Source organism: Vicia villosa, linkage group LG4 (genome assembly GCF_029867415.1).
Source record: "Vicia villosa cultivar HV-30 ecotype Madison, WI linkage group LG4, Vvil1.0, whole genome shotgun sequence".
NCBI classification, from domain to species: Eukaryota; Viridiplantae; Streptophyta; class Magnoliopsida; order Fabales; family Fabaceae; genus Vicia; species Vicia villosa.
Genome location: NC_081183.1, coordinates 181,998,567 through 182,022,207, shown reverse-complemented (window position 1 = coordinate 182,022,207; position 23,641 = coordinate 181,998,567). Strand labels below are relative to the sequence as shown.

General features: G+C 33.5%; 2 protein-coding genes across 4 annotated transcripts; both read left to right on the top strand.

Moving 5' to 3' along the window:
• The first annotated feature begins 4,474 nt into the window (after positions 1-4,474).
• Positions 4,475-7,727, top strand: LOC131596271 (G-type lectin S-receptor-like serine/threonine-protein kinase SD2-5). The gene has a single exon (XM_058868881.1). The coding sequence runs from the start codon at positions 4,849-4,851 to the stop codon at positions 7,309-7,311; it is 2,463 nt and encodes an 820-aa protein (XP_058724864.1). The 5' UTR covers positions 4,475-4,848; the 3' UTR covers positions 7,312-7,727.
• Positions 7,728-14,240: 6,513 nt separating this feature from the next.
• LOC131596270 (protein WVD2-like 5) lies at positions 14,241-18,706 on the top strand. Of its 3 annotated transcripts, none has more exons than XM_058868879.1 (10): positions 14,241-14,453; positions 15,017-15,063; positions 15,458-15,741; positions 15,819-16,064; positions 16,236-16,276; positions 16,377-16,448; positions 16,582-16,678; positions 16,783-16,854; positions 16,937-17,047; positions 17,892-18,706. In XM_058868879.1, the coding sequence occupies exons 3-10, from the start codon at positions 15,466-15,468 to the stop codon at positions 18,432-18,434; spliced, it is 1,458 nt and encodes a 485-aa protein (XP_058724862.1). In that variant the 5' UTR covers positions 14,241-14,453; positions 15,017-15,063; positions 15,458-15,465; the 3' UTR covers positions 18,435-18,706. The 3 variants fall into 3 exon arrangements, with proteins under 3 accessions (XP_058724862.1, XP_058724863.1, XP_058724861.1); XM_058868878.1 differs by having other exon boundaries at positions 14,242-14,453; positions 15,453-15,741; XM_058868880.1 differs by lacking the exon at positions 15,017-15,063 and having other exon boundaries at positions 15,453-15,741.
• Positions 18,707-23,641: the final 4,935 nt, after the last annotated feature.

Here is a 23,641-nt window from a genome sequence, read left to right as displayed (position 1 = left end):
ACCCAAAACCTGGATTTACCAAACTTTTTTCCCACATTTGCTGACTGGGCTTTGACTTGCTGGATGATGTGGCAAAAGTGACCATTCATGAAATAGTTAAAAGAGGGATTAGGTTATAATGTGACGTATCAAGTTCTGATATTTCCTTCCCTCTCTTCACATGAACTCGGCGGCGCGACCGTGGAACCAAACATCTCCAACTGAAAACCTCTATGTCCGCTCCCTCACACTATTCTGTCTCAGCCTCATCTCCGACCTCCATCTCAAACTCTCTCTTTCTCTCTCGATCTCTCTCTCTCTCTCTCCGTATTCACCATAGATTCGTCCAATTGCATTTTAGAGACCAATCCAGTGCATCTACGTTCGCGACTACGACAACGAGAAATTAGGTATTACATCTTTCAAACCTTCTTCTTCGATTTTGTTTCTTAATCTTCTTTTTTTGTGTTGCGATGTTGTGAGATTTGTGATGCTGTTGTTGTTGAATAGAAGCAGGTTTCGTGTAGATTGATGATTATAACGTGTTGATTGAAATCGATTGTTGAAGGTTGAGGTGAATATTTGTTGTTATATATTCAGATTTGTTGATGATGCGCGATGATTCTCATTATGGCGAATTGTTAAAGATTGTTGAGAGCAAGATGCTAAGAAGTGGAGATTGGTGATTTCGTGGAAGATTCAAAATGTGAGATGAAGAAATGAGATGAAGATTTTTTTGTGAATTGAAGTATTGATGATGATGAATTGTATCGATGAACGATGCAGGTTTCGTGGTCAGAGAAGTGGAGAGAGCTTCAAGGGAAAGAGATTCAAAGGATTCTATTACAGGTTGTTATCCTCTCCGAAATTCTGTTACGTCTGAATCTCTATTATCAATTTTCTTTCTGATTCTTTTCTGTTACACCATTTTTTTTCTCAACTTTCCTCCCTCCCTTTTATGTTATGAAATTATCTTGTTTTTTCTATTGTGATATTTTTCTGGTTTTATGGAACAAGCGCGGGACTGTATTTGTGAAGGACTGATTTTGGCGTTATCGCTGCATAATTTTTTTAGTAGCGGCTTGTGGATGGACTTTGATATAACTTCCTTGTAATTGATTTTCTTTTTGTAGTACGTGACATGAGTTTGTCTGTAATTCTTCTGTAATCCAAATTATTTGTAATGGAATTTGAATGGGCTTTGTCACTTTTGCCACATCATCCAGCAAGGCTTTAAGTCAAAGCCCAGTCAGCAAATGTGGTAAAATGGTTTGGTAAATCCAGGTTTTGGGTTTTATAAGGGGAATTTAATAAATAAAAAACTTCAGGGGGCGTAAACCAAAACTCGCTATAATGGCAGGGGGCTTAATATATTTAACCCTATTTAATATAAGTGGTAAACACCAAAGCTTCAAAAATCTTCAAATTTGAGTAGTCTACAAGTTTCTCACTCCAAACTCTAAAGGTGTCTTGAAGCTTATTCATGTAGATGGACATCTGTTAACCAAGTAAGTTGTTGTAGAAACAACTTTACTCCATAAACTTTTTGGTAACCCAACTCCCAACAACATGCATTTCATTATCTCCAAAATGGTTATATTCATGCGTTCAGCTAAACCATTTTATTGAGGTGTGTCGACAACATTTCTATGCCTCTTGATATCATCTTTCCTACAAATTATAATTAAACAACTCTAAAACAAACTCCATGATACTGTTAGTTCTTAGAACATTCAGTTTAGTTTTCAATTAGTTCATTATAATAATATATCATTTGTTAAAATTTCAAAGGTCTCAACTTTACTATTTAGAATGTCGACTTATAATCTTATAGAAAAATAATCAATAATAGAGAAGAAATAAAATCCACCCCCATGAGTTGTTACCTTTGTCGAATCCTATTGATCTCAGTGAACATACTCAAAAGGTCTACTAGAGTTCTGCACATTACTCTCAAACTTCACCATGTATTTTTTTTCCTAGAATGCAATTATCATAAAATTCTAGTTTATTTAATTTCTCACACCCTATCAAATCTTGTTTAGCGAGTTAAACTAAACTTCTTTTACTGACATTCCCTAATCTCAAATGTCACACCATATATTTATCAAGAAAGTCTTGACTAGCTATTGATGCATGACGAATAATAGTGGAACCATCCAAAATATACATCCCATGTACTTTAGACCATTTCGCCATTATTAAGGCACCATGCAGAATTATCAACACCTCGCGTTTAATTGTAGTGCATTAGTCTAGATTATTAAACATGCTTATAAACAACAAATTTCGCTTAAATTCAGGAACATACTTCATATTGCATTGAAGAAACTCACAGTCATCAAACATTTTTAATCAAACTGTACCAATACCATGAACTTTGCAAGCGTTGTTGTTTCTGTTTTGAACGACTCCATCTTCTTTTAGCTCCAAAGTTTTAAAATATTCTTTCATTGGACACATGTGTTAAGAGCAACATGAGTCCGTAACCTAACTCTTCTCTTTTCCAAACTTTTTACCGCTAGTGGCCCAACACTTTCATGATCATATTTGTCTAAGGATATCACAATATGAAAAAAATCCCCATTTCCCCCTCTTTTAGGACAATCCTTCTTGAAATGACTTGTTTTGTTATAAGTGAAACATGTAAACTTTGACTTATTAGAAACATTAGACTTAAACTTTGATCTGGATCTCTTCCCTTTCTAGTTTCCTCTACTCTTACTCCTTCTTTTTGAGACACTAAGCCTTCATCACTATCGCCGACCTTTAAACCATTCAACTTTGATAACTCTTTTGATCGTACGCTTGTGTGGACTTCCTCCAAAGTGATAGTTATTTCCTTACCTTAAAGAAAGACATCCTTAAAATGCTCAAAGGATCTAGGTAATGAGCTTAACCAGAGTATAGCTTTGTCATCAGCTTCAATTTTCACATCTATATTTTGTAAATCTTCAATAATCTTGTGAAATTTTGTTAGTTGCTCCACAACAGATTTATTCTCCACCATACAAAAAAAATAAAGTTGTTGTATCAAACACAATTTGTGAGTCAATGACTTTGTCATGTATAATGAATCAAGCTTGACTCGCATCTCAACCACAATTTTCTCCCTCGCGACTTCTCTTAATACTTAATCTTCAGACACAAGATAATGACACTTATGGCCTTATCCACCATCTCGATCTTCTCAACTCGTGTAAGGCTTGCAAACATCAATGTCTCACCCTTGAATGCTTCTACACACCTTTGTTGAATTAGTATTGCTTGCATCTTTACCTTCCATAATTCGACGTCATTGTCTCCGAAAAGATTCTCAAAAGTTGTTACAATAGATTACAATATGAGTTGCAAAATATAGTCTTTGGAGTTCCCCAAGAGCAAACCTTATCGTGTACCCAAGTCTTTTCCAATATCTCCAACTCTCACTATAATAATCACACAAATCCAAGGTGGTTAAAGTAATTACCAACCCCTTTGATAATCCAAAAGATTGCCAAATCCCTAGGATATAATGTTAAGCAATTTTACTCTTTGTTTATCACAAGGATTTCTACCTTATATAACTTCTGCAACTTGTTTATCAACAAATGAGAGAAACTGATATTTATAACCACCAAAATTTTAACAGGTCCAAGACCGAAAAATATTTCAGTACCAAAATATGTTTATTTTATTCTCACTTGAAGTTTTAAGGCATATTACAACACCTTTAATTTTTTTATGCATTCAAGAAAGCCCTAGATTCTGAAAAAATCCTTCTTAATTTGTTCTTGATCTTCACCTTCAAAAAATACAAACCATTCTTAACTTCATATGAGGTAAAATGAGTTTATGGTGCGACGACTTAGGGGTAGACCTACAAGATTATACTTCAACGTCAAAGTCATTGAATAAGTGATAAAATAATTTGAATCTGTAAATCTGAGAATATCTAAACTAACATATGCATGCTTTTATAGTGTGACGGTTAGAATCGTCCACATATGATCTAGCACCTCATGCGTATAGTCGTTTGATTATATTAGACGATAGTGAGCGCTCTAATTCATCAATATCTTATATTTTTTTAGATAGAACTTCATCATAATTAACGCAGAACAAAAATAAAAAAAATAGGGTGTGCATAGTCTATGTATAGGTCTGCCAGTGCCCAGTGCCACTCACTCTCAATATCTTGAGAATGAGATATATAGCTGAAATAAAATATCAATTAGATTTTAGATTTTTAAAACACTAAAAATAAAAAATAAAAAACTCACCAATAAGTTTAAAAATGGAGGGACTATATTAAACTAGAAGAAAAGTACACGTCAGTACTAATCAATATCTTCAACCACCTATTTTCGGTTGCATTTATGTTTTGCTGGCGTATCATAATCTTAGTCAAAACTGTCTCAATTCATGGCAATTTAATTTTAATTAAAAATAAACACACTCATGAAAACAATTTTTTTTTTTAAAAATATCAATAAATTTTTATGATAATAATCCATTGAACCTCACCTCACCTCACCTCACCTCACCTCATACACAAACAATTTGCCAAGTGCCAGCCTTTCTAACCTGTATTCAATCACATCATATAGTTCTCTATTACCCTTCTTTTCATTGCAACACTTTGCTTTCAAACTGTTGCTAAAGATCCATACCAAATATTCAACCATGTCTTTCCTCACACTTCCTCAAACCCTCTTACCAAAATCTTCCATGTTCTTTCTTCATTCATTTCATCATGTGTCAAACCAACAAGACTCACTCATCATCATGTTAAGGTAAGCCTTAGTTGGTCAATTCAAGAGTCAACAAAGTTTCTTTTCATCCTTGTCAAGGTAGAAACATTCACCTTAAAAAGTTGTTTTTTAAACCATGAAAAAACATTGGACTTGGTTGTGTTTATGTATCCTACTTTGGTCTAAACTAGTTTTGGTTATGGCTGGTATTCAATGGATTGGAAAGATCTCACCTGGATTTGAAGGGTCACAGATGAATTGGATTGATAAGAATGGAAAGTTTCTTGTCTCAAACACAAAACAATATGGTTTTGGCTTTGTCACATCTTCATACAACAACACATTGTTCCATCTTGCAATAGTCCACATGGATAGCACCAAAATCATTTGGACTGCAAATAGAGAATCTCCTGTTTCAAGTTCTGATAAATTTGTGTTTGATGAAAAGGGTAATGTTTTTTTACAAAAAGGAAAGTTTTTGATTTGGTCAACAAACACAAGTGACATGAAGGTTTCATCAATGGAGTTACAAGATAATGGAAACTTGGTTTTGCTTGGAAATGATGACAGGAATGTGATTTGGCAAAGCTTTGATCATCCAACAGATACTTTGTTGCCAATGCAAAACTTCACCAAAGGAATGATACTTATCAGTGAGCAAGATTCTTCTAACAATTTGAGTTATGTGCTTGAGATTGAAGCTCATTCTGGTAATGTTGTTCTTTCCAGTGGTTTACAATCTCCACAAAGCTATTGGTCTATGCAGAAAGATATCCGAAGAGTCGTCAATGAAAACGGCGATGATGTAGCTTTTGCAACTCTTGATGCAAATTCATGGAAATTCTATGATAATGAGAGATCTTTGTTGTGGCAATTTATCATTTCTAAGGATGATGATTCAAATGCAACATGGATTGCAGTTTTGGGAAGTGATGGAATTATTACTTTCACCAATCTTCAAGTTAAAGGCTCAATTGCTTCATCAACAAGAAAAATACCAGAAGATCCTTGTAGTACACCACAGCCTTGTGGTTCTTACAATGTATGTTTTGGTGACAGAAAATGTAGCTGTCCTTCTGTTCTTAGCTCTAGACCTAGTTGTCAACCGGGTTTTGTTTCGCCTTGTAACTCGGAAAATTCTATTGAGTTAGTGAAAGGTGATGATGGACTTGGTTACTTTGCACTTGAATTTCTTCAACCTTCTTCGAAAACCGATTTGATTGGTTGCAAGAATTCTTGTTGTGAAAATTGTTCATGTCTTGCTATGTTCTTTCATGGGAGTTCAGGTAACTGTTATATGTTGGATAGGATTGGAAGCTTTGTGAAATCTGATAATGATACTGATTTTGTCTCTTACATTAAAGTTTCGAGAGACAGAAGCACGGACACAGACACGGACATTGCAGGGAGCGGAAACAAGAATACGCAAGCAATAGTTGTTGTGATCATTGTGATATTAACATTGTTTGTCATTTCTGGTATGATTTATGTGGGACTAAAATTCTTAAAGAAAAAGGAAAATTCATCCGATTCTCCGATCGAGAATTCGGACGGCGATGACGATTTCTTGGAGAGTTTAACTAGTATGCCGATCCGTTTCAGCTACAACGATCTAGAAACTGCGACGAATAGCTTCGCGGTGAAGTTAGGTCAAGGTGGTTTCGGCTCGGTATATAAGGGAAGTCTTTCAGATGGAACTCAAATAGCTGTGAAAAAGTTAGAAGGAATAGGTCAAGGGAAGAAAGAATTTAGAGTTGAAGTTAGCATTATTGGAAGCATTCATCATCATCATTTGGTAAGGCTTAAAGGGTTTTGTGCAGAAGCATCACATAAACTTCTTGTTTATGAGTATATGGAAAATGGTTCATTAGATAAATGGATATTCAAAAAAAGAGAACAATATTTGGATTGGAACACAAGGTACAACATTGCACTAGGAACAGCTAAAGGACTAGCTTATCTACATGAAGATTGTGATTCAAAGATTGTTCATTGTGATATCAAACCAGAAAATGTGCTCTTAGACAATAATTTCGAAGCCAAAGTATCCGATTTCGGTCTCGCGAAGCTCATGAACCGCGAACAAAGCCATGTTTTCACAACAATGAGAGGGACAAGAGGGTACTTAGCACCAGAGTGGATCACAAACTATGCTATATCAGAGAAAAGTGATGTTTATAGCTATGGAATGGTGCTGTTAGAAATTATAGGTGGAAGGAAAAACTATGATGCTAGTGAAAATTCGGAGAAAGCGCATTTTCCTTCTTATGCTTATAAGATGATGGAACAAGGGAAGGTGGAGGATTTGATTGATCCTGAAGTGAAAATGGTTGAAAATGATGTGAGAGTTGAGATTGCTTTGAATGTTGCATTTTTGTGTATACAAGAAGATATGAGTTTGAGGCCTTCTATGAATAAAGTTGTGCAAATGCTTGAGGGGTTATGTGATGTTCCTAAGGTGCCAAAAGGTTCTCCTTTAGGTTCTAAGTTTTATTTGAATTTGCTTAGACCTACAAGTGAGGTTGGAACTTCTTCAGAACCATTAGAGGGGAATAGTGATGCATATCTCTCTGCTGTTAGACTTTCAGGACCAAGATAAAAAGTATATGTGACATTTTTTTTTATTATAACTAGTGTTTATTTTTGTTTTTTCTTTGGTGTTGTTGAGGAAATTCAAGTGTACAAAAGTTTAATTAGTGTCATCAATTTTGGAAACATATGCATTTGAATTTTGACACCAAGAAGTGTAGTAATAGAAGCTTTTATATTTTTTAAAAATTACATACATTCATCCGAGATGAGATAACCGGATTAAGAACTTCAATTTGAGAATTATACTCAAATTTCACTTATTTTTTTAATGAGATTCAAATATATTTAATATGGACAAAGTTCCTTGACTTTATTAATTTTGTGAAGGATGCATTACATGGAGTATTTATAGCACAAGTAAGGTAAGGTGTATACACCATAGCCCAAGTATGCGAGTATAGTATAGAAATTTATAACCAACTCTTAACCAATTAACCACCTAATATAAACTAACCACTTATAGAAACCTTGCTATACAAGTTATTGTCTTAACTGATTTGTAATTTGATTTGGACCGGGTACATGATCAAATGACTAAGGTTTAATTCTTTTTAAATTCACTTAATTTGAATTAAGGTATAAAAGCAGTTCATACGCAAAGAGGAAGATACATTTTCCGATCTTCATTTTTCACTAAACACATCTTGAATCTTGAACTGCCTTGGGCGTTAGAGTGTTAAACATACATATCCACCTCACGCCGCCATGACAGAGATCAACACCATTGTTTCAAGATCACCAGTTCTTCAAATGTATCCATTTTTGGTTAGTGAACAGAACAGTAGCGAAGTCTACGGGAAAGGACTTCCCATTTTTATGATTTCCACGATTTCATATTCTATCTTCGATTTACCAGTTTGTAACTTCCTTAGTTCATTGAGTCAAGAGCGCTTAGAAGTAAATCAGAGGTTTCTTGCAATTGATCCAATCAACCATTGTTTAATCCACGATTCATTTTGTTGGGTTTGGTTGAAAAATATATATGTTGAAGAAGTCCCACATCGCTTATTTTGTGAAGGAAAAGGAAGTCCAAAGCTTTATATAGGATTCAAGTTTTTCGTTACAAGATGCACCAATCAAAAGCACTTTAAGCTTGTATTTGATTTTCTTTATTTTCTCTTATACTCTTGTTTTAGAGTGTTGTGAGGGGTAGTTAAATATTTGCTTTGGAGAGTGCGGGTGTATAGGGGCCTTGGGGTTTTTGAGGGTAGTCTATGTGTTGTAATAATTTTCACATTGTGTTATTCTCTGGTTGTCATTTGACAACGGTCGTGGTTTTTCTCCGATTTTGGAGTTTCCACGTTAATATCTTGTGTTGTTATTTTGTCCCTCTTTTTTCTCTATGTTTTTTATTTTCCCGACAAGTGGTATCAAGAGTCTTGGTTTGGTGGGGTATAAATTTTAGTATGCTCTTTGGTTGCGGTTTTGTTTGATCTTCCACATCAGAAAATAAATTTTGTATTATGTGTTGGTTGGAAAAAATTAAGTTTGCTGTATGAAAGGTTTTGGCTGCAATGTCAAATTTTTCAAGTGCAGTGAAGATTGATTTAAAGAAATTTGATGGAAGAATCAATTTTGCCTTGTGGAAAATTCAAGTCAATGATGTTTTGATACAATTAGGATTACACAAGGCGTTCAAAGGAAACATTTCCAACATGGATAAGGAAAAGTGGGACGAATTAGATTTGAGAGCTTCGAGTACAATCCACATGTCTTTGGCTAAGAATATTCTTGTGAATGTTATTGGTACTTCGCCAGCCAAAGAGCTTTGGTAGAAAATTGAAGGGTTATATCAAGGAAAATGTATATCAAATTGATTGTTGATGAAGGAGCAATTTCATAATTTATGTAGGGATGAACATACGAAAGTATCTGATCATCTAAGGATTCTAAATGGTATTGTTTCTGAATTAGAAACTATTGGAGTCAAGATTGATGATGAAGATAAAGCTTTGAGACTCATATGGTCTCTTCCATCTTCCTATGAGCATATTAAAACTGTTTTGATATATGGGAAGGAAACTCTGAGTTATAAAGAAGTTGCTAGTAAAATTATTTCTAAAGAAAGAAGATTGAAGGGCGAGGATAATACTTCATCAAACTCTGTGTTGGTTGCTAGAGGAAGGCCTTATGTGAAGAAAAACAATGAAACGAGTGTGAAATGTTGGAAATATGGAAGATTGAACATATAAAGTATAAGTGTCCTGATGGGGCAGCGTCAAAGAAGGACAATAAGTCAATTGCTAGAAATGTCTCTCTTGCTGTGAGAGAGGATAATCTTATTTGAAAATTAAGAAGTGTGTCCTTATGACATTTCCATTGCCATGGAAAAGGACGAGTTATTGCTAGCGGATTAACACATGAGTATTGATGCAAAGTGTGTTGTGAGATTATGTCGATGGTTGCAGAGATTCCTACCAACACGGAAGTTGCACCATAAAGTTTCAACCTGGTTTTCGGCATGTGAAATTTCTTGAAGTGGTGTAGCTTCAAGTGAAGTATACTCTTCTTTAGGTGGAGTGTGATAGTTTTTAAAACTGATTGTCGGTGAAGACAATGTGAAAACTCTTGGAGTGGTGTAGCTTCAAGTCACTATACTCTTTATGGTGGAGTATGATTGTCGGTGAAGACAATGGAAGTTAATCTATTATTTTCATTAAAGATGGAGATTGTTGTGGTTGGTCAAAAATATATATGTTGAAGAAGTCCCACATTGCTTATTTTGTGAAGGAAAAGGAAGTCCAAGGCTATATATAGGATTCAAGTTTTTCTTTACAAGATGCACCAATCAAAAGCACTTTAAGCTTGTATTTGATTTTCTTTATTTTCTCTTATACTCTTGTTTTAAAATGTTGTGAGGGGTAGTTAAATATTTGCTTTGGAGAGTGCGGGTGTATTGGGGCCTTGGGATTTTTTAGGGTAGTCTATGTGTTGTAACAATTTTCACATAGTGTTATTCTCTGGTTGTCATTTGACAATGGCCGTGGTTTTTTTCTCCGATTTTGGAGTTTCCACGTTAATCTCTTGTGTTGTTATTTTGTTCCTCTTTTTTCTCTATGTTTGTTATTTTTCCCAACACATCTGATTTTAGATCTCTTATTCCCTCGAGAACTCCGTAAAGTGACAGAAGAAAGGATACTAGATCCAGATCTAGATCTACACCATCGACGGAAGGCAACTTCTATGAAGATCATGCTGATGGTTCACGATTCATTCACAAATGAAACATCGTCAGTACATCCTACTGCTCACAAGATACCTGCCATTGCGGTTCGGAGGTACGACGTGTTCATAGTTAATGTCGTAGAAGATACGATGATTTCATAGTTGACACTAGGCACAAATTAAGTACCGAGGTACCTCCTATGGGTACCAATGGATCTCTGGCCAGTGGGCGGACCTTCCCTATATCAAGTTTGGGGTTTCTCTTATCGCTTATTTTAGTCTTCACGAGAAAGGTCGGGGTTTAGACGAGGATGCTCGTGAACAACATCCCCGAAGCGGCATCACTCAGACTAGATAAATTAACAATCAAATCCCCAAGGTTGGACCAACAAAAGAGAATAAGACTCACCGACCATACACTCAAAGGAAAGGCACCCCCAAACTATGGTTACAAGGAGACCGATCGGCAATAATATCAGATTCTCGTCCAACATCATCGTTCTAAAGGAAAGATTAGATAGAAGGAACAATCTTAACTCTTTCTACATAGATTGGAGAGATGAACCTATCAAGGAACGTCCTCAACATCCAACCATCCTCATGGTCCTAAGGGAAGCCAACCACAAGGTCAAATTTCCTATGAGCAGATTTTGAACCACCTGTAAATTGCTCGAGGTAGATACCCACTCTAAGTTACATTTCTCGTAGCAAAGCAAATAATTATGGTAAATTTAAATCATTTTCAAACCAATTGGCCCTATTTTATTAATAAATTTGGGTTTGGGACCTTTGCACGGTACTATCTGATGGGAAAAAGATATTCCTTATTGTTTTGAAATTTCAAATATAATTAAATTATATTTCAATTATTATTTATAATATTATTTATAATCTTTTTGATAACGATAGAGAAAATCATGAGTTAAAAGCTTAAAAAGAAAATTATATTAATTGATCGGGACCTAAATGTCGTGTTGATGTAGATTTATCTTAATTGAATAAGAAAATGGGCCCGACCACACAACTTTATTACTACTTAACTTCTTTTTGTTTCTAATCAACTACCGAGTACTTAATTATTTGTTTAACTTTTCATTTATATTATGCACATCTACTGGTTTTCTTTTAAAATTTAGTTATTTTGAGATTTAATTAGTATGTAGGTTCTTGAACAATTTGGGAAATTTTAAATAAATTCTTAAATTAAAAAAATTGCATTCAAGTCTTTGAACTATCTTAATTCTCTAAATTAGGTTGTTATGTTAAAGAAGTTAATTCATAATAGATTTTTTGGTTCACCCAAAGTGGCGGAAAACATAATCTATTAGATGAATGTGACATTCTCATATATAAGTTTTTTGATGTCTTCCTTAATCAAAGTGTCTCCCTTTATAAACCATCAAATATCAAGACTCTTGGAATGCTTAGCATTTGCCCCAAGAGATAAATGTCATGAGAAGATATTTATAGAATCTCCAAATCCTAATCCTAAGAAACCTCGTATAAAAGATATAGATTATATTTATTTCAGATATATATTGTGTTGAGAAAATAACAAAACATAGAGAAAAAAGAGGAACAAAATAATAATACAAGAGATTAATGTGGAAATTTCAAAATTCGGAGAAAAAAATCACAACCGTTGTCGAATGACAACCAGATAATAACATCATGTGAAAATTATTACAACACATAGTATACTCTCAACTAACTCAGAGCCCCAATACACACACCCTCAAAAACAAATATTTAACTACATCTCACAACACTATCATACATGAGCATAAAAGAACAAAGAAAGTCAAATACAAGTTTAAAGTGTTTTTGACTGATGCATCTTGAAAAGAAAAACTTTAATCCTATATATAGTCTTAGAGCATCTCCAACCGTGAACCCATTTTTTGGTTCTTTGTTGGACCTATTAAGCCACGTCAGCTTGAAACAACTCAATTAATTTTTTACTCCAATGGTGCAATTTTGAATAACTCATATTGGATTCTACAACTTTACTTTATAAATTAATATTTTATCCATATTAAAATTTTTATAATATAAAAATATTGGCTAGTTTGAATTTTTTAATATAAAAATAATAGTAAGAACCGTTGATCTCTTTGTTCCGTTTGCCAGTTTGGAACAATTTAAAAAGCAAAAGCAAGATGCCACGCTGGCGAACCTGGTTGAAAAACCTCCGATGGAGGTGGTCTTAGACTCTCTTTTCCTTCACAAAAATAAACGATGTGAGACTTCTTCAACATATATATATATATATATATATATATATATATATATATATATATATATATATATATATATATATATATATATATATATATATTTTCAACCAAATCCAATACACTGTTTTAACTCTATAAACTTCATACTTAACATTTATTAATGGCATAAACATTAGAGTATTTATAGATACTATGCCGCCCTACCGGAACACTATACTACTAATATTTGCCATTTGATCTTCACTTATTTTTGGACTACCATTTGATCTTCACTCATTCAATAATAACAAACAAACAGGACCACATTGAAATGGCATAATTTAAATGTTAGAAAACATGTCCAACCTCAAAGAGCGGTAGTTAAATAATCAAACGTGTTTGCGCGGTACTAGTATTTATTTTGGTGGAAACTCTCTCTAAAAGATAACATTTTCGTGAAAACCGTATAAAAGAAAAGACAGTATCATATGCTATGTCCATGTATTCATTAATGTTAACGCAACCGTATCCGTACATTTAGCCACTTCTCTTACAAGGAAAATACTTAGATGGACACAACCATAACACTTGTACTTACACACAACCAATCACATTTTTTAATTAATTAAAAATTAAAAAATAAAATTGTCTCTCTCCTCTTTTATCTCAACCACCCCCATGATGCCAATTAAAAACGAAATTAAAATTTAAATAAATTTATATTATCTCTCTTTTCATTGGTTGTGCCTAAAAATATGGATTTAGGTTCGTATCCATGCAAGTATTTCTCCTCTTACAAACTCAATCAAACCATTTTCATTTCAAAAAACCGCTCCTTCCATTCAACTCCTCTTTCTCTTTTATCTATTTAATTATATTTATTACACCATTTCTCTATTGCCTCAATTATTATTATTATTAAGCCTCACTTTTGGAAATTCCTATATATTCTTTATTCACAAAAAATATAGCTTTTTTCAAAAAAATTAGATGTAAAAACTATAAAGACTAATCTCTCAAATTAGAAAGAATTAAAGTAATAAAAAAATTTCTTAAAAGAATTTCACACTGCTATTACTGCATATCCAGGGTTACAGGTGATAAATTGAGTCTGACTTGTTAGACATGTCTGTTTAAGTTTTAGGTAGTATGTCCACCTCCACCGCTCTGACTTTTTTCATGCGAACATTAACACAAATTTTTATAAGTTTTTTATTGAAAAATGCAATGCCCGCAGATTTATTTGTTCTATTTTTTTTGAGGCGAGTCAAAATTCTAAACTAGCGTTCTACACAATGTGTCTGTCACTCCACTTGATTAGAGGAAAATCGAATAAATATAATTTTTTACGTAATAATTTTTTTCACAAAAATATCAATATTTAATTTATTTTAAAAACTATAAAGATTTTTTCCCTATTATGATATTAATAGTTATGATTAATTATAACTATAAATATAAAAGAAAAAGTTAAGGTACATATTTTACAAATTTAATGTAACAAAATACTATATTTATATTTCATAGTACAAATCAACATTATATATTACAAAAAATAAAATAAGATAAATGTTTTAAGCAAGTTCTACCGTTTCCACTTCCACCATACGGATCTTGCTGCTGGAGCGTCTCAGATCGTGATTTCCCTCTTCTCCCACAACCCCATTTCCACTCTCTCTCTTTCTTCCATCGTTGCCACAGATCTCATTCTTCTCCCATCTTTCAACCATGTTCAATTTCCACTTTTTCATGCCATTTTGACTATTCGGTAAGCACAATTTCACTCACTGTTGACTTACATTTTTTCGCCAAAAATCTCATTTTTATTTTCTGGGATTGTTCTGTTACAAAAGTTGAAGTTGGGTTTTTATTGGATCGAAGTTTGGGACTTGGAAAGTAATGGGTTTTGGAATCTGAGGATGTTGGTTTTGTTTTTTTTTTTTTTTATATACCTAGTTGTAGTTGTAATCGTATTCGTTAATAGTAATAGTTTCTGTTTAAGTGTTTTTTTCTACTTGGTTGGTTTTGATGATGAAATGCTGAAGAAAAGATTCAGTTTTTCTGAATGATAATCATGTTTGTGTTGTTTTGTGTGTTCTCATTGGTGAAATTCCCCAATTTTTCTTGATGCACTAAGCAACTAAGTCTAAGAGAAGATTAGTAGTGTTAGATTATTAAACAAGTTTGGTCTACATCTTAATCATTATGATTGTTTATTGTTTAGAATTGTTTAATAGTTTGAAAAATTCTGAATTATGATGATTGTGTGTAGTGTTGCTTACAAGCTTATTGCCATTTGACTGGTATATAACTTATCACATGATTTTACAGGTCTGTTGCTTTGTAGTATTAATCCTATAGTTCTTCGTCGAAAGAGGGTAAGTCGTCTTTACATTGAGGCTTCTTGATGAATGTTTGACAGGTTTTTTGTGAAAGGTTGTAATCTTTTGGAAACGAATAAACTTTTTGAGAATTTGTCTAAATACTTTTCAAACACTATGTATGTAGCACTTGACACCTGTGAAAAAGGCGTATCTGTGTCAGTGTTTGTGATTACGTTTAGTTTATTTACTTTTCAAATTATTACTGATGTCCTTGTGTCAGTGTAGGTGTCGTGTTTGGAGTGTCTGTGCTTCATAGTTCAAACATAAGCAACTGATATTTCTTTTGAACACCATAGAAATGATTAAACTTGTTCACTTTGTCTCTAGTGGTTTTCTTGTGTTTAATAATCTCTAACTTTAATTCTTTGTGTCTATGTAACTAGATTAGTGTGATTGATGGATTCAGTTAACCCTTTGCCTGCTGATGGACTCGATGTGGTCCACCAAAACGGTGGTGATGATGAACCTTCTAATTCTGGAGAGGACGGTGTTGTTTCTAATGGTTTAGACTCCCATGTTCCTGAAACTACAGAAACTGTAGTTTTGAATGGAAATTTTGAAAATTTCGACCAGTCAGAAAGTGCTGCAACTGGAAACTCGGCTTTGAAGGAGACTGAAGGAACAAATGACTCTGTGGATGGCAATAATCTGACTGTTTCTAAAGATGGAGAGGTTTGGCTTTTCTTAAGTTGGTTTCTTTTCATTAGTTTTATATTATTTGGATCTAATATATACTTGCTCAATTCTAGGAAAAGGAAGTGAAGATAACAGATCAAACTGAACAATCAAAAGCACAGAAGGTTCCTGTCAAGATTAAGAATGCAAAGGTTGCTAGTTCCAGTGGTGTTCGTGCTAGTTTGGTGAAAAACAGCAAAATTGGAAAAGACAAACCAGCATCATCTGCTGTTTCAAATGGAACATCTGCTATAGACTCCCGCCTAAAACAGCCTAGTAAAAGCAGGTCATTCAATGACCGGCAGTCTCAGCTGTCCAAGGTAAACCCTGTTGTTACCTTTGCTTGCCTTTACAAATGTTTACTTAGTAACTCAGAGTTTGAGATAATTGTTTTTATTATGTTTCTTCAACGTTTCATTTTTCTTTCGGTTTTGGGTAATAAAATTATAGTTTGGCTTTTTCTAAAAGTGTTTTCACTTTGTTATTCGCAGCACCCTTCAAAGTCTGATGCAGCATCTTCTCAAGTTGCAGCGTATGTACTTGCATTTATTTGACAATGTTTCACAGTAAGATATATACTTTTAAGGGATGATTGTAGTTATCAAACTCATGAACTGGTTTATTTGTTACAGGGAGAAGAAAAATCCAAAATCATTGAAAAAGGGAACTCTTGATAAAGTTCAAGGAGAAGCAGAACCTTCTCTGTATCCTTTCTCAGGGTTTTTTAATTCCTTCTAGTGCAAATGTTAAATTATGCAGTTATCTTTTTCACATAAATGTATTATTGAGTACGGTGATGTGTATTTTGGACTTTGTAGTCCTTAATTCTCTTGAAAGTACCAATGCAGAAGATGCCAAACCTCGCAGGGTGGGGACACTTCCAAATTATGGATTTAGTTTCAGGTGTGGTGAACGAGCTGAGAAAAGGAGAGAGGTAAACTGCAGTATATACATGTTTCCATGTTTCGTGTCATTGTCCAGGTTTAATTTGAATAAGCTTCTAGTTATATAAAAATAAATTGATCTTTTTGTGAGCAGTTCCTCAATAAGGTTGAGGAAAAGATTCAGGCAAAGGAGGAGGAGAAGAGTACTTTGCAGGCAAAATCCAAGGTGAGAATCTTTGATATCATAGTTGAATTATAAATTGCCGAGTTTTCCTTTTAAGCGTGTCGTTTTTTCCCTCCTTTTATAGGAGAGCCAAGAAGCCGAGATAAGAAAGCTTAGGAAGAGTCTAACTTTTAAAGCAACTCCAATGCCTACTTTCTATCAGGAGCCTGCTCCTCCTAAGGTAGAGCTGAAGAAGGTAAATGTCTTTCTCTCTTTCTGTATGCGTGTGTGCAAGCGCGTGTGACCACATGTGTATACTTGCACAATTGATTGTAAAAGGTAGAATGTTTTATGTTTGGATATGTTCACGGGAAGGTGAGTTGAACAATGAATTTGATTGTAAAAGTCATGTTTGGAGCCAAAAGCTATAATTCATAGCTTTAAGTTAGAATCAGTTCTAATCAAAAGCCTCCAAACCAGTGTTGTCGATGGTGGAGAGCCAAAGTCCCGCCGATATTTACCATTGCGGTGAGCCCAAAAACCGCCGTGTATATCCTCCATAGCGCCGCCATGACGGATATTTGATAAGTGATAACACTGCTCCAAACATACCAAAATCAATTTTAACTTTCAGAATTACTTTTGCCTCCCAAAAATGAATCCAAACACGTACTTGCTTGCACACCTTGTTGTGTACTCTTAACCTTTCACTCTCCGCAAGTCATTACCAAACCATTGGATCTTCACTCGTTATATGTATGTATTTACTTCCTACAGGCACACATGTGGTCTTTTTTTTTGTCTAATGCTTAATTTGTTGATGCACATGAGAAGTTGAGATAAAAATTGAAGAAATCGATCATTTAGAAAGCACTACTGTTAGCTCAATATAGTGATTTTGTATATAGTTCTGGCTTTGTTAAAAAAAAAATTATATCCACCGAGGTTGTTTAACCATAGTTTGTGTTGTGCCAAGATGAAACAAAAGGTTAAATTATTTTATGAACGATAAGTTCAAGATATTACGAAAGTTGATGTTATCAATTATGATTTCCATTTCAGTTAACTTCTTTATTTTGTTCGACACAATACTAATGTAGATACCAACCACAAGAGCAAAGTCTCCCAAGCTCGGCCGTAAGAAGACTTCCACAAATTCAGAGTCTGATGGAAACGGAAGCACCAGTTCTCGACAAGGTCGTTTAAGTCTGCAGGAGAAAGTGCTACAGAGCAACACCACTAAAGGAATTACCCCTGTCAATCAAAAGAAACCGATACGTAAGTCCCTTCCTACTCGACTGGCTTCTGAAAAGACCAATTCAACCGCCGCACCTACATCTAGGACAACAACAAAGAAAGACGCTGCCTTATCCAAAGCTACAACTGAAGAGAAAACCGAGATCGTTGCAGCCAATGAAGAGAAAACCGAAATCGTCGCAGCCAATGAAGAGAAAATCGAGATTGTTGCAGCCGATGAAGAGAACAATACTTTTTCCAGCGAGACAAATGTTGCTCTACCTCTGAACGTGGTTCCTTCAGATAAGCTAAGTGAAGAAGAATCTCATGTGAATGGTGACATAATAGTGGTCGAAGAGAATCCTCACCTTACATTGTCACCAGAACCGATCACGACTGTGCATTAAGCAAAACTGCAGGTTATTCACGGAGAAATTGATCCGTTTGTGAATGTTATAGAAGCTTATGACTCAGATTATTTTGACAATGAAGGCTTGCAAATTTGCATTATGGTTTGTGTTGTCCTATTATTGTCTTTGTCGAAGCGACATTGTTCCTTTATCTGTTTACTCCTAAGCTTGATAATTCAGTCCTCATCATTCTCTTTTTCATTTGCTTGCAGCAATGTATGTAACTACTTTGCAAGTTTGAATATTCTAGTTGTTGCTTATTTTGAGTATATGCAGCATTTGTCTGTTTAGTGGGATATATAAATATATATATATTTTGGGGAAAATTTTGAGAAAGTTTGCTATCTGATTGTGTTCAAGTGTTTCCTTCTTGTTCATGCCTTTGCTTTCTTAAACAAACTGGAGAAGAAAGTTTTTAGTACTGTTCTTTCATGGTGTTTTTGATTGAATGAGTTAGAGTTGCATAGTTAAAGATTATAATATATTAATTTACAGAGAAGTAACAAACAATTATCACCATGTTCCACCAATTACCATGAATTCCGAATGATTCTTGTGGAATACAATATGAGCAACACAAGTACTTTAAAGGGATATTTATAATCAACACTGAGATAGTTAACAGCTAACTAAGTTCCTTAATTATGTGGTTATAGATTCAATGCCTGACCTTGATGCATAATTGAAAAGTTTATCCTATACCCCAACAATTGAAAAAAAAAAAATTAAATATCTAGGTTTAAAAAATAAAAAAAAAATCAGTTTTTCAAAAAATTTACCAAAGTGTCTAGGTTTGGCAGTACACTCTGGAGTATGCGCCAAACCAAATGGCGCATTGGTACAAAAGTTAGGTGAATGTGTCATACCATTTGGCGCAAATGTGGAAGCCACATTAGGTTAGCCATATCAAATGGTGCCTATGTGGGCTTCCATTTTTTTTTATAAATAATAATTGGGGACCCATTTTGATTACCAGAATCAGCTATTGAAACAACGATTGAAATAAATAAAGTCGGAAGTACATATTTTTATTAATTTGAACTGAAAGATACAACGTAAACAACGTCTGATAAACGAAAACTTAAAAAACTCCTAGTGTCTGTCATCACCATAACGCCCTTCTGTTCCGCATCTAGGTGCACGTGTATCACGTCGAGGACGTGTATTGTCGTCGCGAACCCTAGGGCCACCCCTTCCCATTCCCATTGGTGGTTCTTGTTGCGTCTGTGTAGATGGCCCTGGAATTGTGTTGTCCCGGAGGATTACTGGCCTGAATATGATGGGGAGGTAGTTTGGCATAATGACACGATGCGACGAAAGAAAAAGGGTCGCCCCAACAGTACTCGTATTTGAACCGAAATGGACGTGCATGACAAAATAGAAAGAAAATGTAGCATTTGTCGTCAACTAGGACACAATAAAAAGAAATGTCCTAGTCGTGGAACAACCTCATCGCATGTTTAATCAACTTTATAACATATTTTTACGATAATGTATCGACTTCGTGTATCGACTTTGTAACATATTTTTAATCAATGAACTCTACTTTATTAAGCGGCGGAATCGACAACACAAATATTAAATAACATAATTAGGGTTAATGACAATTTTACAAAATCGGGATATCAGACAATTTTACGAAAAATCGAAGACCGAAATCGAAAACTTTGCGCGAAATGAAACGAAATGGGGTATTTTTTTATAAAAAAAAACCCTAACACATAGGAGCCATTTGAAATGGCTCCTATTTGTAAACAACAACACATTTGCGCCATTTGGAATGGCTTCCCTATTCTTCATTAACATTTGCGCCAAATGGTATGACGCATTCACCTAACTTTTGTACCAATGCGCCATTTGATTTGGCGAATACCCAAGGGTGTACTGCCAAACCTAAACACTTTGGTAAATTTTTAGAAAAACTGATTTTTTTTAAACCTAGATATTTAAATTTTTTTCCCAACAATTATTCCTACCCCTATATTTTTCAAAATATATGAATTATATTATGTATTTTATTTATTATTATTTTTTTTAAATTAGAAAATTTTGTACTCCTACACCAGTATACCAAGAACGATATTTAAAGAATTCTGGTATGTAATTTTTCTTTACCAAATAACTTGCAATCAAGCATTCCAATGAGGTTATAAGTTCATCGGAGAATTCATATAAAAATTCGTTATTATAATCTTCATCAAATAACTTGGTTACGAGTTTTTTCGCTAGTTAACATGTTGTTCAACAAATAACTTAGTAACAAGTTTTTCGATAGTTTTTCTTTTGTTCATCGGGTAACTTGGTTATGTATGTTTTTTTATTGTTTTTTTCCAATATACTATACCACATTTAAAAACTGTTGCCAAAAGTAAAAAGATGGCGCTTAAAACGATACAAAAATTGAATTTGTTTGATTAGAAAATTATATACAACAACCAAACGTTAGTTGGTCATTGTCTACTTTTCAACTTCTTCTGTTGTACTTTAGGTCTTTAGTGCCTAATCATATTATATATAATTCTATTTGTTTTTTAAAAAGAAAAAAAATCTTGTGTTCATAGTAGCGCGAGGAATTGTTCGACGAAATTGTGATCATTGGTTTGCATTTAGAGGATTTGGTAGGTTGATTGGAGATAGAAGGATTTGGTAAGTTAACCACAAGGTTGGATTTGGACATGGGGATTTGGGGGAATTACGAATTGGAAATTGTTAGGGTTTTGGAGGAGATTGTGAAGAAAGAAACTTTAGACATTGAAAATGAGATATCTCATTTCAACAACGATCTCTTCTTCAGAGTTCTCCTTATCATCATTGTCACCTCTAGTAGTAGGAGGTTGAATTTGAGACCCAGGTCTATTTTACAGAACTCCAAAGTAGACATTAATTGTATTTGCGGTGAGTACAATATATGTGTCTTTGTTTGCGATAGTTGAAGCTAGGGCCTTTTAAATACTAGTATGTGTAAATTGTCCTCGTCGTCCTAACTACTCAATTAGGTATTTACAATATTAGTCTATCACCGAGGGAGATTGATTCCTTTGCCTATTCTTTTAACCATATGCATTCAAGCCTTGATCAAGTAGTGAGTGTAGCTGATGATTCATCTTTTTAATTTAGGAGACACAATTAGTCAATCAATTTTGACTAAAAAAATTCTCTAAATTGTTTAAACACGCTTGATGAATCACTCCTATCAAGTAGCGGGATGCTGATAATTCGCCTAAGTCTGACATGTCATTGACCTCACCCCATTTTTTTATGTCGCTTTTTATTACTCTGAGTTTCACTTAAGAAGTTATGGGCTAATGAACAGAATCTTTGACAATAATTGAACTTAGATTATAACTTGAGTGTCCAATATAATATCCAAAAATTATAGACAATTTCTTTATAGACCCCCCAACCTTCTCGGATACCCACGACGAAATTTTAAAAATGCCCCTATATTTCAGAAATGTATCTCCGAAATTACTTTTTTTTCTGAAAAAAAGTTGATTTCGGAAGTGCACTTTCGAAAACACCTTATTTTTTAGAAAAAAAAAAGGTGTTTTCGGAGATGCATTTTCGAAATCACCTTTTTTTGGAAGGGGTGTCTTCGGAGATGCATATCCGAAATATTCTAATTTTTGATCTTGACATGTTTCGGATATGCGTATTAGAAAAAACTCAATAATTATTAAAAAATTAAAATCAAGGTGAATCAATACAATTAATAGTATAATTAATTATATTAATTAAAATATATTATTAAATATATATCATTATAATCAAGATATAATAATAATATTAGCCTAATAAATATTTAAATTAACACTTTATTTTTATATATAAAATTAATAATAATAAAGATATTTATTTACTATTTTTTTATGATACATAAAAAAATCATTTCATAAACTAATTTCAAAAATAATTTTATAGTTAAAAAAATTCATTTTATAAATAAAATTTCCTAAACAATTTTAAAATTAAAAATTATTTTACTAGCTTATATAAATGAAAAATATTCTTATTATATTTCATAAGTAAAATTTAAATTATATAAAATTAAATATATAATTTATTCACTAAATAAAATTAAGACAAAATCTTCTTGTAATTTTTTAAACTAAATGAAAAATGATTTTCTTTATCATAATTAATTATTAAAATAATTTTTATATTTGTAATTTTTATTTATTATTTTAAAAAATTATGTAATTCAAAATTTATATTAAAATATGAATAAAGTAGTAAATAATTTTATTCTTAGCTAATCTCTTTTATTTTAAATTTTTGTTGAATAATTATTAATGTATTTATTTTTTATATAATCATAATTATTGTGTATTAGTTATAGTTTTAGTAATTATATAATCATTATTATTATCTATAATTTATAATTTATATCAATTTTATGATATCTTAATTATCTAATATCCTAAAATAATTTAGAATTTTTTCGGATATGCATATCCGAAAAACTCAGACCATTTTTAGGGGGTTTTTTCGGATATGCATATCCGAATTAATCAAAATCCCAATTTTTTGGTGTTTTCGGAGATGTATCTCCGAATTAACTAAAATCTCAATTTTTTCGGAGATGCATCTCCGAAAGGTATTTTCGAGATTGCAGCAGGGATTTTCATCCCAAGGGGTAGGGGTGGCAAAACGGACCATGACCTGCTAGGCCAACCCGCACACCCGCCAAAAAATGACGGGTTGGGATAATAGATCCGCCGTTCGCCAAAATCCGCCCCGCCAAAACCTGTCCCTCATCCAAAACTCACTCTTTTTTTAGTTAATTCTAGTAATTGCAATACTTGATGGTTTATTTTATACATTTATTTATAAATATATGAAATAGTTTTTTAAGTAATTAAAAAATCACTTTTATAAAAATTATTTAAAAAATAAGTGAAAAGTTTAATTAAAAGGTAAAAAAGTCTATTAATATATTAAAAAAAATATAAATAAAATTGGCGGGTAAGCCCGCCGCCCGCCAACCCGCCATCTTGACGGGACGGGCATGACTTTTATGCCAATTTTACTTTGTGCCTGCGGGCATGCTCGCCCCGCTCGTTTTTTGGCGGGCATAAGGCGGGGCGGGCGGCCTGTTTTGCCACTCCCTCCTTGGGGTCAATAAAGAAATTGTCAAATTATATTTACTATGTAGAATAGATGTTGGGCCTTTATAACACAGGGTATACATTGTTGATGTGTTT

What these genes read in the sequence shown, in the direction of transcription:
- LOC131596270 (XM_058868880.1), top strand. Translation starts at nt 15,466, where the DNA reads ATGGATTCAGTTAACCCTTTGCCTGCTGATGGACTCGATGTGGTCCAC. An exon ending in GAGCTGAGAAAAGGAGAGAG is followed by an intron (nt 16,679 to 16,782) that starts GTAAACTGCAGT and finishes TTTTGTGAGCAG; the next exon opens with TTCCTCAATAAGGTTGAGGA. An exon ending in CTAAGGTAGAGCTGAAGAAG is followed by an intron (nt 17,048 to 17,891) that starts GTAAATGTCTTT and finishes ATACTAATGTAG; the next exon opens with ATACCAACCACAAGAGCAAA.
- LOC131596271 (XM_058868881.1), top strand. Translation starts at nt 4,849, where the DNA reads ATGAAAAAACATTGGACTTGGTTGTGTTTATGTATCCTACTTTGGTCT.